The 14297-nt window shown below is 58.6% G+C and overlaps 7 protein-coding genes and 1 non-coding gene across 8 annotated transcripts; 5 read left to right on the plus strand and 3 right to left on the minus strand.

The window, feature by feature from the left end:
• Positions 1 to 31: 31 nt before the first annotated feature.
• EHS24_004232 (uncharacterized protein) lies at positions 32 to 1081 on the minus strand (the record flags this gene model as incomplete). Its single annotated transcript, XM_028619846.1, has 3 exons — positions 32 to 217; positions 284 to 557; positions 597 to 1081. The coding sequence occupies 3 exons, from the start codon at positions 1079 to 1081 to the stop codon at positions 32 to 34; spliced, it is 945 nt and encodes a 314-aa protein (XP_028478818.1).
• A 1312-nt stretch (positions 1082 to 2393) lies between these two features.
• RPL28 (60S ribosomal protein L28) lies at positions 2394 to 3338 on the plus strand (the record flags this gene model as incomplete). Its single annotated transcript, XM_028619847.1, has 4 exons — positions 2394 to 2411; positions 2570 to 2618; positions 2844 to 2917; positions 3051 to 3338. The coding sequence occupies 4 exons, from the start codon at positions 2394 to 2396 to the stop codon at positions 3336 to 3338; spliced, it is 429 nt and encodes a 142-aa protein (XP_028478819.1).
• Positions 3339 to 3961: 623 nt separating this feature from the next.
• Positions 3962 to 4059, plus strand: EHS24_004234. Its single transcript has one exon. It is a non-coding gene; the product is annotated as a tRNA-Ser (tRNA).
• Positions 4060 to 5937: 1878 nt separating this feature from the next.
• On the plus strand, positions 5938 to 8056 carry EHS24_004235 (uncharacterized protein; the record flags this gene model as incomplete). Its single annotated transcript, XM_028619848.1, has 4 exons — positions 5938 to 6379; positions 6454 to 6566; positions 6880 to 6992; positions 7048 to 8056. The coding sequence occupies 4 exons, from the start codon at positions 5938 to 5940 to the stop codon at positions 8054 to 8056; spliced, it is 1677 nt and encodes a 558-aa protein (XP_028478820.1).
• A 440-nt stretch (positions 8057 to 8496) lies between these two features.
• On the plus strand, positions 8497 to 9839 carry EHS24_004236 (uncharacterized protein; the record flags this gene model as incomplete). The annotated part of the gene is made up of 6 exons (XM_028619849.1): positions 8497 to 8572; positions 8740 to 8786; positions 8833 to 8946; positions 9021 to 9046; positions 9112 to 9381; positions 9476 to 9839. 6 exons carry the CDS (start codon positions 8497 to 8499, stop codon positions 9837 to 9839), a joined length of 897 nt encoding a protein of 298 aa, XP_028478821.1.
• Positions 9840 to 9956: 117 nt separating this feature from the next.
• Positions 9957 to 11098, minus strand: EHS24_004237 (uncharacterized protein; the record flags this gene model as incomplete). Its single annotated transcript, XM_028619850.1, has 5 exons — positions 9957 to 10170; positions 10225 to 10558; positions 10599 to 10780; positions 10822 to 10881; positions 10917 to 11098. 5 exons carry the CDS (start codon positions 11096 to 11098, stop codon positions 9957 to 9959), a joined length of 972 nt encoding a protein of 323 aa, XP_028478822.1.
• Positions 11099 to 11604: 506 nt separating this feature from the next.
• On the plus strand, positions 11605 to 11949 carry EHS24_004238 (uncharacterized protein; the record flags this gene model as incomplete). The annotated part of the gene is made up of 1 exon (XM_028619851.1): positions 11605 to 11949. The coding sequence occupies one exon, from the start codon at positions 11605 to 11607 to the stop codon at positions 11947 to 11949; it is 345 nt and encodes a 114-aa protein (XP_028478823.1).
• A 77-nt stretch (positions 11950 to 12026) lies between these two features.
• On the minus strand, positions 12027 to 13765 carry EHS24_004239 (uncharacterized protein; the record flags this gene model as incomplete). The annotated part of the gene is made up of 4 exons (XM_028619852.1): positions 12027 to 12245; positions 12287 to 12412; positions 12450 to 13090; positions 13129 to 13765. 4 exons carry the CDS (start codon positions 13763 to 13765, stop codon positions 12027 to 12029), a joined length of 1623 nt encoding a protein of 540 aa, XP_028478824.1.
• Between the last annotated feature and the right edge of the window lie 532 nt (positions 13766 to 14297).

A 14297-nucleotide genomic window follows, 5' to 3' on the forward strand; every position in this document is an offset into this window, starting at 1 on the left:
GGTACGCAACAGACGCGAAAAGGCAAAGGTATCAAGACTCTCTGTACGAGGACTCACAAAGGCGCTCAAAGACAAACAGGTGCTCCTGGGGCGGGGCGAGAGCAGCACCGCTGACGGCACGCGCAATAGCCGCGAGGGAAAGGGCCTTGGAGAGGGGCACGACGGTGTTGTCGTACGTCGTGTGCAGAGTCCAGCCGTGGTTGGCTCCGTTCTCCGTCTGCCGTAAGCGATGTCACAGACTTTGTTGAAAGTGGGATGGCAAGCAAAACGTTGTGCCACTTACCCAAAAGCCCTCGACGACCATCCCGTCACCCAAGAACGCGACCATGGCGGTGGCGTCGCACTTAAGGGTGTAGCCGGCGGAGACACCATCCGAGGCGCGGACGAGGTTGGCGCCACCATCGATGGCCAGCTCAAGGCGTGGACCAGCGGTGGCCGTCGCCAGCATTCCTTCGAGCGAGTACTTGTCAGCACACTTGACGTGCGCGGGGCCCGCCACGGGGGTCCAGCCGGTAGCCTTGAGGCGCTGGAGCTGGGCAGCACGGGACAAGGTCGCGCTGATGTCAGCGTCTGTCAACAATTAAACAAAGACTCACATCCACGTCTGCTGGGCGGCGGGCTTGGCCGCGTTCTTGTCGCCTTCCGCGATGAGACTCTTGAGGCGGTCGCCCACCTTGGTCGTCCAGACTCCGCGCGCAAGGTTGATGTTTGAAAGGATGGTTCCCGCCCTGTCTCCACGGAAGCCACCAGCACCGACGGCCGCCCAGAGGACGGGGCCGACGTCGAGGAGGAGCTGGTGAATCGCGGCCCGCCTCGAGCGGATACGGTCGACCGTGCTCTGGTCAGCAATCGACAGCGCCTCAAAGAGGTAGTAATCCTTAACATCAGACGTGTAAAGGAGATCGGTGTTGCCATCGTGGATGAGGGGTCCGTAAAAACCCTTGAGGACGTCCATGTTGGTGGGCGTGTTGAAGGGGGCGTTACCGTTAACGGTACCAGTGAAAATGGGGTTTGGGCGTGCGGTGGTGGTGAGGGTGGAGGCGGTGGAGGAGGTGGAGGAGGCCATCTGCAACGTCAGCATGGCATGCAGGTAATGCGGCACCGCGGTAGTGGGAGAACAGAAACAGTGTGGATGGAGATGGAGATGGATGGGTAAAGGACGGGTGTGAAGGAGGAGGGGGAGACGGAGGACGGAGGAAAAGCACGCCGCCACAGTCGTCGTGACTCACTTTGTTTGCTCTGCGAGAGCGGAAAAGTGTGTTCAGAGTGGGAGTGGAAATAATGATGAGGATAAGAGTGACAAGTGGTTTGAGTGAATGAGAGAGACGTGATTGAAGAAGAATGCATGGTTTATATACAAACAGGAGGTGAGTGGCGAGAAGCAAGAAGGCGTGTGACTGTCGACACAGGTCACACCGGTTGGCCAGTCTGGCTAGTTCCAGGTCACGCTAGTGCCAGTAACGCCCCACACGCTGACGCTTTGATGGGCGCCATGAGGCCATGAGCGATGCGCCTTCTACTGTGCTGCTGCCTGTCCCTCCTCTGCCAGCTACCACCCGAGCGGTCAACCTGCACATCGCTCTCTGGTGTGAGCGCCCGACTACCTGACGCTGTCCGGAGAACTGGGGAGTTGGAAGAGCGCCACAGCTATGACACTGTTGTCCCAATGTGTCCCGTTGAGTCTCAGCAATCGATTGGAATGAGCAGACAAGAGCGCCTGGGCCTGTCCTGTTCATCAAGTGTGGCACCTGTGGCGCCTCCCCCTGCAGTCCAAAGCTGCTCCACCCGTCCCCCCTCCCGCCCTCCTTGTGCACCATGCCATGGACTGCGGATCGTCACGGCCGCGGTCGACATGGATCCCACGGATCGGGGCTGATCCAATACACGCGGTTGGAGCATGCGCAGCAGGACCGCCCGTACGGTGCTCTCTTGACCTGCACTGCTCATCGGCCACTGGCTTTACTTGAAGTAGCCTTTGGCGTCGCTGTTGCCGCCGCTCTGCTTGCTACGCACCACACCCGGATCACAAAGACACTAGCATTGCGGTCCATAGCCTGGACGCTCCGGACGTGGCTGCGAATCCATGCTCCAGCGCTCCAGCTGGAGTGCATGCAGATCCCATGGAGTGGGAACCAGGAATGCGGGAATGGAGGCGAAGAATGGTGTGCGGGAGTATATTTGAGGGAGAAACCGAGTTTATCTTTGCCCCGCCTTTAGTTGCGGTTTACTGCCACGGGGCCTATCGCCGCAATTCTCCGGTGAAATTCACTCCGCCACCGACTGGTGGATGCGGCACACAACTGCTCACCACAGGCCGTCTTGTGAACTTCAACCCTCAACACATCGAAAAAGTGAGCCCAAGACCTACGTCCGAGCATAGCTAACAGTGCAGAATGCCTACCCGTTTCACCGTGAGTCGCGAGCGCGAGTCGGGCGAGTGATTGTGTCGAGAGAGAAGGGGACAGGCTGTGGCGGCCGTTGTGGCATCACAATATGTCCTCTTCCTCCTCTCTTGACCTTTCTTCTTCGTCCGGCGCACCCATAAACAGCGCCGCTAACGTCCCCGAAGAAGACTAGGAAGCACCGCGGTCACGTGTCCGCTGGTCACGGTCGTGTCGGTACGTTTTTGAGCATGCAGGAGCATGTAGATGTCGAGGACGGACGATTTGAAGCCCGGAAAAGGTGTCGGAGGATTGGTGGAAAGGTGGATGTTGAATTTTGATTCCCGTCAATTTCTCCCGTCCCCCAACACTTTCAACCGCTCCTCAACCGCTGCGATCGCTCCTCGACATCTGAGGCCTCTGAGGCCTTGGTTTGGGGATAGTTTGTTGACGCTTTGACAGGCAAGCACAGGAAGTCTCCTGGTGGTCGTGGTCTCGCCGGTGGTCAGCACCACCACCGTACCAACATGGACAAGGTACGTTGAATACGAAGCTGGGCCTGGTCTGGGCTTGCGGGCTGTGACAGGCGCCTGGAGACCTACGTGCGGCTGCAGGCTGCACACGAACGGCTGCACAACGTCCGTGAATGTTTTCTAACGCTTTCTTCAGTACCACCCTGGTTACTTCGGCAAGGTCGGTATGCGCACCTTCCACCAGCTCAAGAACCACCACTTCCGCCCCACCATCAACGTTGACAAGCTCATCACCCTCCCCGAGGCCAAGGTTGAGGCTCCCGAGGGTTCGGTCCCCGTCATTGACCTTGTCCACCTCGGCAAGTTCAAGCTCCTCGGCAAGGGTGTCGTCGCCAAGCCCTTCATCGTCAAGACCCGCTTCATCTCGAAGCAGGCTGAGGAGAAGATCCGCAGCGCCGGCGGTGTTGTGAAGCTCGTTGCCTAAGCGCGTCGTTTGGACAACCTGCTCGATGCTGTTTTGATGGCATGGCCATTTTTTTGGCCGATGTAACATGTGCATTACTATGTAACATGTGCAACAACCCTGGTTCCCATTTTGGGCTTTCACGTGTAGAGAAGACTAACCCGGAAGTGATCCGTTGAGCTGGCTGTGCGATAGCACCACACTTGCCTGTTTATTCGTGCCGGACCTGCAGATAGGATGGAGAAGAGGAGCATGGTGGCATAGTTGGTAGAGTCGCCTAAACTCCCGTTAGGACTCCCGTAGGCTACAGCATGTGGCGTCCCTCTAGAGTACAGCCGCTGGGACTTTGCTGGCAGCCAAGTCCTGCCTGCCCGGGGCAGCGACCGCCCATGGTGTGCCATGACGAACAGCCGTGACCGTGTCAGGATGATGTTGGACATTGTTGGCAGACGGACAACAAATAATCATCCCGGCAGATCGCCATTTGTCTAGACAAAACTGACTGCACATCAACCCGTAATACCACATCCATATGAAGGCCAAGACCTACAGCATGCAAGTAAAATAGGAGACAGCGCTGCAGACGTCGATTTGCCGAAACCACAGACATACAAGACCGTTCCAAAAATGGTCCGCTTTCAGAAGGCGCTGTCCCGTAGTGGTTATCGGGTTACCTTGCTATTGTTGAATCACAATCAGGTAATGTGCTTTGCACTCGAGAGTTCGAATCTCTCCAGCGTCGGCAGCGCGTGAGCGCGACGCATCTGCTTTTGCCAGTTGCCCGTCGTGTCTTTTAACGGTGGCCTGGAGACGAGTTTGGCGGACGTGGAAGGTGGACTCGACGACGGGAACGCGCGGTGCAGGTTCCGATATTTGCTTCCGTGTGGCACTTTGGCTGACGGGCATTTGTTTTCGGTGGAGAGTGCGTCCTTTACTGTCTTTGTTTGCTGTGCCGGCGTCTCTTGTGGACGCTCGCTGTGTGGTTATGCTTGAGTAGGCGCAGCGGGGATGCCCTTGTCTCTCCCACACTCCCCCTCGACCTTCCCGAGCGACTCGCTTCTTGCTGTGCGGGCAAGTGATGTAGGGTGTGAGATCACGTGACCACCAACATGGGCCGTGAAGTGACCTCGCGCTTGTGTGGCCAGGAGCACACACATGTACAACAAGGCCATGTATTCCAAGCTTAGGACACTGTGAACTGTGGTCAAAGGTAGTGGGCTATCTACATCGGACAACACCGCGCTCTGACCTCGGACTGGCACGACAAAAGTGCGTCAAACATCTAGCCGGGGTGTAGCCGAACGATACGCGCTGCGAGATACGATAGCAAGCTCGCCGAGTGGGGCCATATGGGGCAGCCAAGACGGATAGTAGTTGAGATAGATAAAGAAGACCGATGAAGAGGCGGACACTTGGCGAGCCTTACACACCATAGTAGCGACTTTGCCCGCCGACGAGTCGCTCGCAGCAAGGACGCAGTCATGGGCAAAGTGGTCGGCGGTCGCCGCTTGCTTGGCAGCCGTCGAAAGCCCATCTGGCGGGTAGTTGTCGCGCCCGCAAAGGTGTGAGCGCGCCACCGTGCTCACTTCCACATGTGTAATGCGCATACCTCACGCCAAAAGTGCAAACGGTGTTGTCCATCACGCCCGAGACGTTGGCCACATTCCGTGCCTTGCACATTGTTATTGCCTAGACCTGATTCCCAGCGCGTACATCGCGTTTACCCAGACGCGCCCCGCATCCACTCTGTGCAGTGCCTCTGCACTTGCCTGGGCCCCTATGGAACGATCCGAACATGCACCTAGGCGACGTTGCAGGACCAGAAAGCGTGTGGCGCTGTGGGTCATGGTCGGAGTCTCGTGCTCTTATGATTGCATGGCGTGATCATTCGTGCCTCCCCGCAAGAAACAAAGAGAGAACTGGGCTGCCCACATGCCTTTACAGTCTCCAAAGCGGAGCGCCGAGTTTGCTGGAACGGGCTCAAGGCCTAGAATCTCAGGCAAGGCGTTCGGTCACGGGGACTGCCATGTATACATGGAGTGTGGAGATGAAATGACTACACTGTGGCCGGTTAACGATGCCGCATTGAGTAGTAGTGTGGTGCTGAAACTGAGACAGCCAAGCGCTCAGGCTGCCCGCCCCCCGCGGGCGTTCTCTCGCCTACGATTGGGTGTCCTGATAATTATCCTCTCCGACCGCCTCTGTGCCGCGGGGCAAAGCAGCCCAGCACGACCTTTCAACGTCGGGCCTCACATTTAGCCCTGACAAGCGACGCTCTGCCGACAGAACGAGCCAAGACAGCGAAAGGGTTTGCACCTCGCGATATGACGTGACTGGAAAAGCCATCCCCTCCACATGAGCGAATAACAGATGCCGCATGCAACGATCCAGGAGTCAGGAAACCCGCTGCAGCACTACAGTGACCAGCTGCAGGGGAGATGAGGGCGGAGATCGGGGCGGCCAAGTGCGCAACCTGGCAGACTTGCATCAGCGGCAACAGAGGCACCACCAGCTCGACGAGAAGTAATAAAAGAGGGCCGGCCGTGGGAGTGAGACTGAACTTGCAACCACCCCCCCTCTCTCTCCCCCAACCACACCCCCCTAACACCCATATACACTCATGAGTCGCTTCGACGCATATGAGGGCTCCGAGGGCTACTCGGAAGAAGACAAGAGCAAGGTCGCCACCGGTGGTGGCCTTGGCCTGCCGGGCTCTGGCGGTCTCGAGACCGGCCGCATCGACAGCATCCCAACGTCCACCGACTCGGACTTTCGTGCCATCGACCCGGACTCGGGTGTCAAGCGTGGTCTCAAGACCCGCCACCTGTCCATGATGGCCTTGGCAGGCATCATTGGCCCCGGCCTGCTCGTCGGTTCGGGCGGTGCTCTGTCCAGCGGTGGCCCCGCAGCTTTGCTCATTGGTTTCGGCGTGATTGGCATCATCGCATTCAGCATCATGCAGAGTCTGGGAGAGCTCACTACGCTCTACCCTACTGGTGGAGCCTTCACTGGTCTCGCTGACCGCTTTGTGGACAAGGGCTTTGGTGTTGCCGTTGGCTACAGTGAGTGGAGCGTTGGTGGTGGTGGTGTTGTTGTTGTTGTTTTTCGGTGGCAAAGCGGCTGACATAACCTTCAGGCTACTGGTTCACCTGGGTCTGCGTCTTGGCCAACGAGTACAACGTTATTACCTCCATCTTTACATACTGGTCTGACAAGGTCCCTCAGTGGGGCTACTTTCTCATTTTCTGGGTAAGTCCGTCCTGTCTCATGTTTTGCCTCCACCAGAGCACCACCGCTCCGCTCCGCAGTATTTGCAAAACCTGCATCTCTCCCGTGACGTGAGAAGCGGGGCGTGCATCGCTGGCAATCTTGTGCAACAACCTTGTTGCTATACCCTGTGCATCTCGCATCAGTTTCCAGGAGTACAGGAGTGGTGCATGTGGCCCATGTGATGGGCGGCTAGTCGCACCTGACATAGTCGCCCCCGCAAAAATAAATCTCGCAGTCTCCGACAGTGACATCACACCCACCCCCGTTTCCGATCGCTGACCCTCGACACCAGTTTGCGTTCTTGGCCTTCCAGCTCCTTGGTGTCGAGTCCTTTGGCGAGGCCGAGTTCTGGCTCGCTTTGGTCAAGCTCGTCGGTCTCCTTGCATACTTCATCTTCTCCATTGTGTGAGTGACATCCCCCTCCCATTTCATTTCAGGGACGTGTACTGACCATCCGCAGCTACGTCTCTGGTGGTGTGAACGGTGATGCTGTCGGCTTCCGCTACTGGCACGACCCCGGTCCGTGGTCGAACGGCTTCCGCGGTGTTGCCGTCGTGTTCGTCTACTGCTCGACGTTTTACGCCGGTGTCGAGTCGGTTGCCGTCGCTGCCACCGAGTGCCGTAACCCCCGCCGTGCCGTCCCGCTCGCCATCCGTCAGACCTTTTGGCGTATCGTGTTTGTCTACATGGGTTCGGCCTTCTTCTTCGGCATCACCTGCCCCTCGAACGCCGACGGCCTCGTCAACGGTGCCTCGCGCGCGCTCAAGTCGCCCATGACCATTGCCATCCAGACTGCTGGCTGGAACGGCGGCGTCCACCTCATCAACGCGTTCATCTTCATCACCTGTCTGTCGGCGTGCAACTCGTCCATCTACATTGGCTCGCGCACGCTCCTCTACATGGGCCAGAACCGCAAGGCGCCCAAGATCCTCGGCTGGACCAGCAAGCGCGGTGTCCCCATCCCCGCCATCGTCGTGACCAACCTCTTTGGCTGTCTCTCCATGATGAACCTGTCCACCGGTGCCGGCGAGGCTTACGGATACATTGTCAACCTGTCCGGTGTCGCCACTTTCCTCGTCTGGGGCGCCATCTCGTTTGTCCACATCCGTTTCCGCAAGGGATGGAAGGCGCAGGGCTACTCGGTCTCGGACCTCCCGTTCAAGTCGTGGTTGTTCCCCTGGAACGCCTACTTTGGCCTTGCCGCCAACATCTTCCTCGCCCTCGTCCAGGGCTGGACCAGCCTGTCGCCCTTCAACGCCGGCAACTTTGTCGACGCGTACATTCTGCTTCCCGTCTTCGCCCTCATCTGGTTTGGCTACAAGCTCATCTTCAAGACCCACTTCTGGCGTGCCGACGAGATGGACCTCCAGACCGGTCGCCGCAAGGACGTGGACATGCTCGTCGAGATCCAGGAGGGCGAGTTTACCAAGAAACAGCCTCTGTGGAAGCGTCTTGCTCGCAACGCTTAGAAGAACCTACACAGTCTGGGGGTTGGGTATATAAACACGCGGATAATCAATCGACGCCGCCCGATTAGATGGGTTCAAATGCGCGCTACTGTGCTGTACGTTAGCTATATTTTGTGTATGCAGTGCGGTTGTGGTCTGCTTGTTGCTTCAAACACGTCTCTACACGCTGTCCTCTCATAAACAAATGTACGGTACCGACATGTTGGTCCGTATATGCATGTCACCGCGATCACCGCGTCCTGGTCAACGCGACAGGCTTTGTCTCAACACGAGTACCGCGGTGGTGTCGGTTATTCCTGGTTCGGACGTTGCCGTCTCGGTTATTTCTCTCCAGCCGCGGACCCCCGCGGGGACGACAGCCCCCAGACATGACATCTTTGGCCTTGCACTTTGGCTTCTACTCATCCCTCACCGCTCATCCACACTCACGCCTCGCATCCATGTCTGCGATAGCCCTCCCGATCGAGGACGAGCTCCACCCGGCTCACGAGCTGGCACTCAAGATGCTGCTCGCAGGTGAGTACCAACCGCTGGGGACGCGTCGTGTCTCCCTTCGCGTCACGCACAACCCATGACCCAGTGCTGTCTCATGTCGTTGTTTCGGAAAGCATGCTGACGCGACGTCGTCCTTCCCACCCTCATGTCCCGTTCGTGTTACTGCTCCTTTACCTCCTCACTCACAGGCGTGGGTAACTCTGTCAGCGCAACAATCACCAACCCTGCAGACCTGGTACGCCCTCCCCGCAAACCATCCACCGCTGACATCCCAGGTCAAGGTCAGGCAGCAGCTGTACATCAAGCAGGGCTCTGGTCTGTCTCCAAGCTTTCTCCATGTGCTCCGTGACATGGTCCGCAACGAGGGGTTTATGAGCATTTACAACGGCGTGTCGGTGAGTTCCGGCCCGGGCCCCGGACCCCATCACCCCGCAGGGACACCGTAGGGACGAGTTGACGCGGGTGACAGGCTTCGATCTGTCGTGAAATGTCCTAGTGAGTCGCTCAAGCTCGACACTCTTCAGCAGCTCCGCAAGCTTGCGCTGACGCTCGGCGCCCAGCTCGGGTATCCGCATGGGCTGCTACGACCTGTTCAAGACCGGTCTGGTCGGCGCCTCGAGCCTCGATCCACACAGCGTGGCGGTCAAGCTCGGCGCAGGGATGGGAAGCGGCATGCTCGGCGCGGCAATTGCCAACCCGGCCGACGTGCTCAAGGTCCGTCTCCAGGCTATCGGCGGATCCAAGATGGGTCTGTTGGCACATGGCAGACAGATTCTGAAGGAGGACGGTATCAGGGGGTTCTACCGCGGTCTCGTGCCGACGATTCTGAGGTGAGTTGGGTGTTATTGGGGCCGTGTTGCCCTTTAACGATGTCCTAGGACGACTCAGCTGGGTGCTTTTCCCACAGCATAGCTGACCTCGCAGGGCTGGCGTCCTCACCTCGTCCCAACTCGGCTCGTACGACGTCGCCAAGCACTGGGTCCGCACGCACTACCCAACCTACTTCCCCGAAGGTTTCCTCACCCACTTCATCTGCTCGGGCTTTGCCGGTTTCGCGTGCTCGGTGGCCTCGGCACCCATCGACACGGTCAAGGTGCGCGTCATGAACGACCGTGCGGGCAAGTTCAAGTCGGGCCTGGACTGTGCCGTCCAGTTGATGCGCTACGAGGGGCCGTTGGCGTTTTACAAGGGATTCTTTGGATGCTGGATCCGCCTGTGGCCGCACACGGTCATCTCGCTCATCATCTTTGAGAAACTGAGAGCTTTGGTGGGTCTCAAGCCAATCTAGGCGTCGTCGGTAGAGGAGAGGGAGCTTGTTCTGAGGCATTGTTTCTGGTCACATTGGTTGTACAAATGCATGCCGGCACGGCACTTGAGCATACACGAGTTTTCTGTCTGTCGCCTCTTACAAGATGGCCTGGGCGTTAGGCGGGCTCGCAATGCCGCCGTCGAGGTTCAGCACCATGCTGGTGAACATGAAGGTCCACTTGTTGAGGCGCTCGCACTCGGCGGCGAGCTTGCGGAGGTCGAACAGCTCGCCGATGGGCAGACCCCAGCCAGCCAGGAAGACCTCGTGGCAAGAGAGCGGGCCAAGCGGGGGGTACACTTCGTATGCAAGGCTGTGGAGTGTCAGCTATGCTACGAAACGCTGATCAGCTGATCAATTGACTCACGTATCCGTCGCCACTGCAGCGATGCCGTTGTCCCAGTGCCACCTCATGACCTCCTCGGTCTGCTCCACTCCGACCCAGCCCTTTGCAGCAGCCAGCATGGCCGCCAGCCCCTCTTCATTGAGATCATACAGCGCCTCGGTGAACCCCGTGCGAACAATGAGGATATCGCCCGACGCAAGCGTGACGCCCTCGTCCTCGGCACAAGCCTTGAGCGTGGACAGAGAGATCGGGGTGGTCCGCTCGAAGATCTTCAACGGCTCCCCGCCCGTCTTGGCGAGGTAGCGCGGAATGTCGAGAAGGTGGGCACGCGAGGTGATGGGGTTGTCGGCGTAGACTGGGGTTGACCGTCAGAACCGCCGCAGAAACCCACTCACGCTGGATGCCGAACGACTTGTTGCTGACGTCCATCGCCTCCTCTGTAGTCATGCCGCCGTGGAACGTGTAGACGTCCTTTTTCGGGTAGTGTTTGTACGAAAAGTGGCGGAAACCGTCCCACTGGGTTGCGCATTGGGTGTTGAAGCTGACCGTGTCGTCCAGGCAGTGAACGCGGTGGATCCTGGACAGTCAGCCACACTGCCAATGATCAGCTGCACTCACACTTCGTGCTTCACCTTGGGCCGCACTGGGTGCAGACTTGGGAACGTGTTGAGATTGACACTGGAGTTAGTATCACGTATCCAGGTCCAACCCACTTGAGGTTGACGGCGATGCCGTGCTTGATCGCGTCGCGGCCGCGCTTGATGGATTCTGGGGTGATCATGTTCAGCCGGCCCAACTCGTTGTCCTGCCCGTGCAGGCCCCAGGCATTGAGAGGTGGCCCGGAGCGCTTCTTGAGTTGGTCAAATGTGCAGGGGTTGAAGCTCTGGGTGGACATGGTGAATGGTGAGTTGATGTGTGAAGGAGAAGGCCACGTCCAGTCGTCGTGGGATCGTTCGTCGTCATGGGTGGGTGGGCGTCGGATTCTGGTCACGGGCAAATCCGATCTCGGCAACTTACGGTTACCAATGCCGTGCAACAGTTGTTGATCCAGCGGACATGAGGCTGTTATTAAGACACGGTGGGGAATCTCCCGCTACGCTCCAGTCGTGCATGATGCACCAGATGCCGGATGTATCCTGATAAACGTGCAGCCTTCCAAATGCAGTGCTACAGCGTGAGAACATTGGGGCGGTCGGATGTGGTCATGGTCGAAAAAGCAGATGCCGAACCGCTGGTGCCTCTTACGAACAGCGGTGGATGGGATCAGCCACTGAGGACTACTTGTCCTGTAACTCTTGACTGAGTTCCCCAAGTCTCCCCAAGTCTCCCACTTCTGTGCCCTCGCACAACATCTCGATGGCCCACAGCATGTCGTCGTCTCACCACCTCAACCTGCCACTCATGTGGTCTTTCGACCTGTCGGAAACCGTGGCCAAGGCCAACAACGCCCATTTCGGCCCCAACGCACTCATTGATGCACTCTACATGCTCGTCTCGGCGGGAGTCCTCGCCCTCCAGTTGGCATGGCTGTACCGTGTCTACAGCACCCAACCGCCCGTTCGCTCCTGGGACTCGATGGGCCTGTACTTTATCTACTGGGCGATCAACATGGCGCAATACCTCCTTGCATGCTACATGGTCGTGCTCCCGTTCAAAATCGTGCGCGGCTGCCTCCAGGCTATAGAGGGGAGCATCGAGCCGGCAAGGGCCGTTGGACGGCTGGTGAGCACGTGGACGAGTGCTTAGGATGTCTACTTCATTCATTCATTGTACACTGCCGTCTCTCGCCAATCGATGTACTGTACTTGTACTCTAGACTCGGCCTAAGCTTTGGGCCACTCGGCGGGGTCATCACCATTCTGAACGGGGCCGCGCTGCACGATCACTTCAATGGGCCCGGAGAACTTGATGACTGGGGCAACGGTGCGGATCTTGCCCGACAGAGCTGGGGCGTCCAGCGTGTGCCAAAACTTGGGGCTCATGAAAACATCGGGCCTCGCTACAACGAGCTCTGGGATGACAATGGGCAGCGACGTGGTCATCTGGACGGGTCAGCAAAGATCAACAGCTGCGTGTGACTCACATCCCAGTCGTGACGCAGGGGCACCTTGGTCTTGACCTTGGCATACACCTCGTCCGGGTATGTGCCGAGCCCCATGAGGAAGACGTTGTAGTATGAAAGGGAGAGGTCGAGGTCGAACACACCACCCTGGACGTTAGCTCCAGGCGGTTTTCGTTAAGCTCACCTTTGTTGCGCGCAGGTAGAGTGCGTGCATGGCGCCGACGAGGCCGCTGGCCCCCGCGCCAAAGTCCGAGTTGGGGAAGATGGGCACGACGGGCTCGTCAAGGCCGAGGCTTTCTCCAAACACCCTCGACAGGCCAGTCAAGCAGTCTGAGACCTGTTGCCAGCCCGAGCGGCCCTGCCACGGTCCGTGCCATCCGTAGCAGTTCTCACGGACGTGGATGATGTTGGGGTTGAGCTTGCGCACTTGCTCGCGACCAAACCCGAGACCGGCAACGCAGCCTGGGCGGTAGCCGTCGATGAACACGTCGGCGTCCTTGATGAGCTCGGCGAGGATCCGCTTGCCCTCGGGTGTCTTGAGGTTGAGGTCGGCGTTGTACTTGCCCTGGCTAAGATCGGGGTTGAGAATACCCAGGTCGGGAAGTGTGGACGAGGTGATGCGCAAGACCGTGGCGCCGTGTTCCGCCAGACCCTTGCCGACAGCGGGGCCGGCAATCACACGAGTGAGCTCGAGGACCTTGATGCCTGAGAGAGCCATCTGCTTGGTGGCAGGAGGCCATGCAACAGGAGGTGTAGGTGCGACTTCTGAAAGCTCGTAGATCGGGCAGTTGATGATGGCCTTGCCCTGCTCGAGCTGCTTGAACTCTGGCGTCAGCTGTTATTGACGTGGATGCCTAGCTCACCGTCCCAAGTGTAACAGATTGTTCCTGCCTGGCGGTACTCTTCGTTGGCAGCCTTGTCAATGTCCTCAGCATTCCACTTGGCCACCGCGTCGCCGTAGATCTTGCGGATTTCCTCAGCGTCGGTGATTTCCGTCCTCTCGGGATCGACGCCGACCATTGTCATGGACGGGCGTGCGTTCATGCTGCCGTGGAGGTGAAAGTAGCGCCCGTCCTTTGTCTTGTAGATGTTGGTGGCCATCTGACGGTAGCGATGCTTTCCGCTGTCGTGAATGTCCGTGTCGCGGAGGTGCGCCGAGGCAGCGCGGTCGAGGCTTGGCTTGCCATTGAGCGTAGTCGAAAAGGCACTGAACACGAACAGAGCAGCGTGGTCGGTGTCAATGACCACCTGGCCGGCATCGACGTTGAACCGCTGCTGAGCAATGGCCCCGGCAAACGCAGCTTCAAGGCCCTTGACGGCTGCTATTGCCTCGGCGAACTTGGACGGCACACACAGGAAGGGGACGGCAGTGCCGTCAAACGACACCTTCTTGGCGGCTTCCTTGACGGCGTCGGGGATGGCGAGTCGCGGATCGTTGAGCAGCTCGACGAACGTCTCGGTGGCGACGCCGGGAACGCTGTAGTCTGTATCGGCAGTCATTGTGGATGTCTGTATGAACGATGCAATGCTGAGAGATTGTTCAAGGACTTGCTTGTCATAAGGGAACGACGGTTCATGTGACAAACTCGCCCAACGTCAGTGTCACGGAGTAGGAGACTGGGGATGCCGCAGCTGTGCCGCCCACCACCAGTGCCGAGCATACGGCCGTATGACCTCCATCGACCTGGGGATCCGGGGCCGGATGAATGTCTTACCGGGGCTGGTGTTGGCCGCGGCCGACGCTGCGTCTGCGCTGCTCGGCCCCAAGCACTCTTGCGAGATCTTCCAACGCCACTGTACCACTCACACAGTACATCAGTGCCCACCGCACCACCCGGCTGACTGGAGAGCAAGTGGGCCAAGGGGGCTCCGCCTCCACCGCCCCCGTCATTTGAAAAGACCTCTGCGCTTGGGACGTCTTTCCACCGCTTCAGTCAACTGGCCTGCATGTAGGTGACGATCAACAGTTGCACGGTACCCACGGCCGAGAGATGGTCGCTACAATGTAACTGCGAATGACTGCCCGGGCGCC

The sequence above is a fragment of the Apiotrichum porosum genome (assembly GCF_003942205.1).
Source record: "Apiotrichum porosum strain DSM 27194 chromosome Unknown scaffold_2, whole genome shotgun sequence".
Classification (NCBI taxonomy): Eukaryota; Fungi; Basidiomycota; class Tremellomycetes; order Trichosporonales; family Trichosporonaceae; genus Apiotrichum; species Apiotrichum porosum.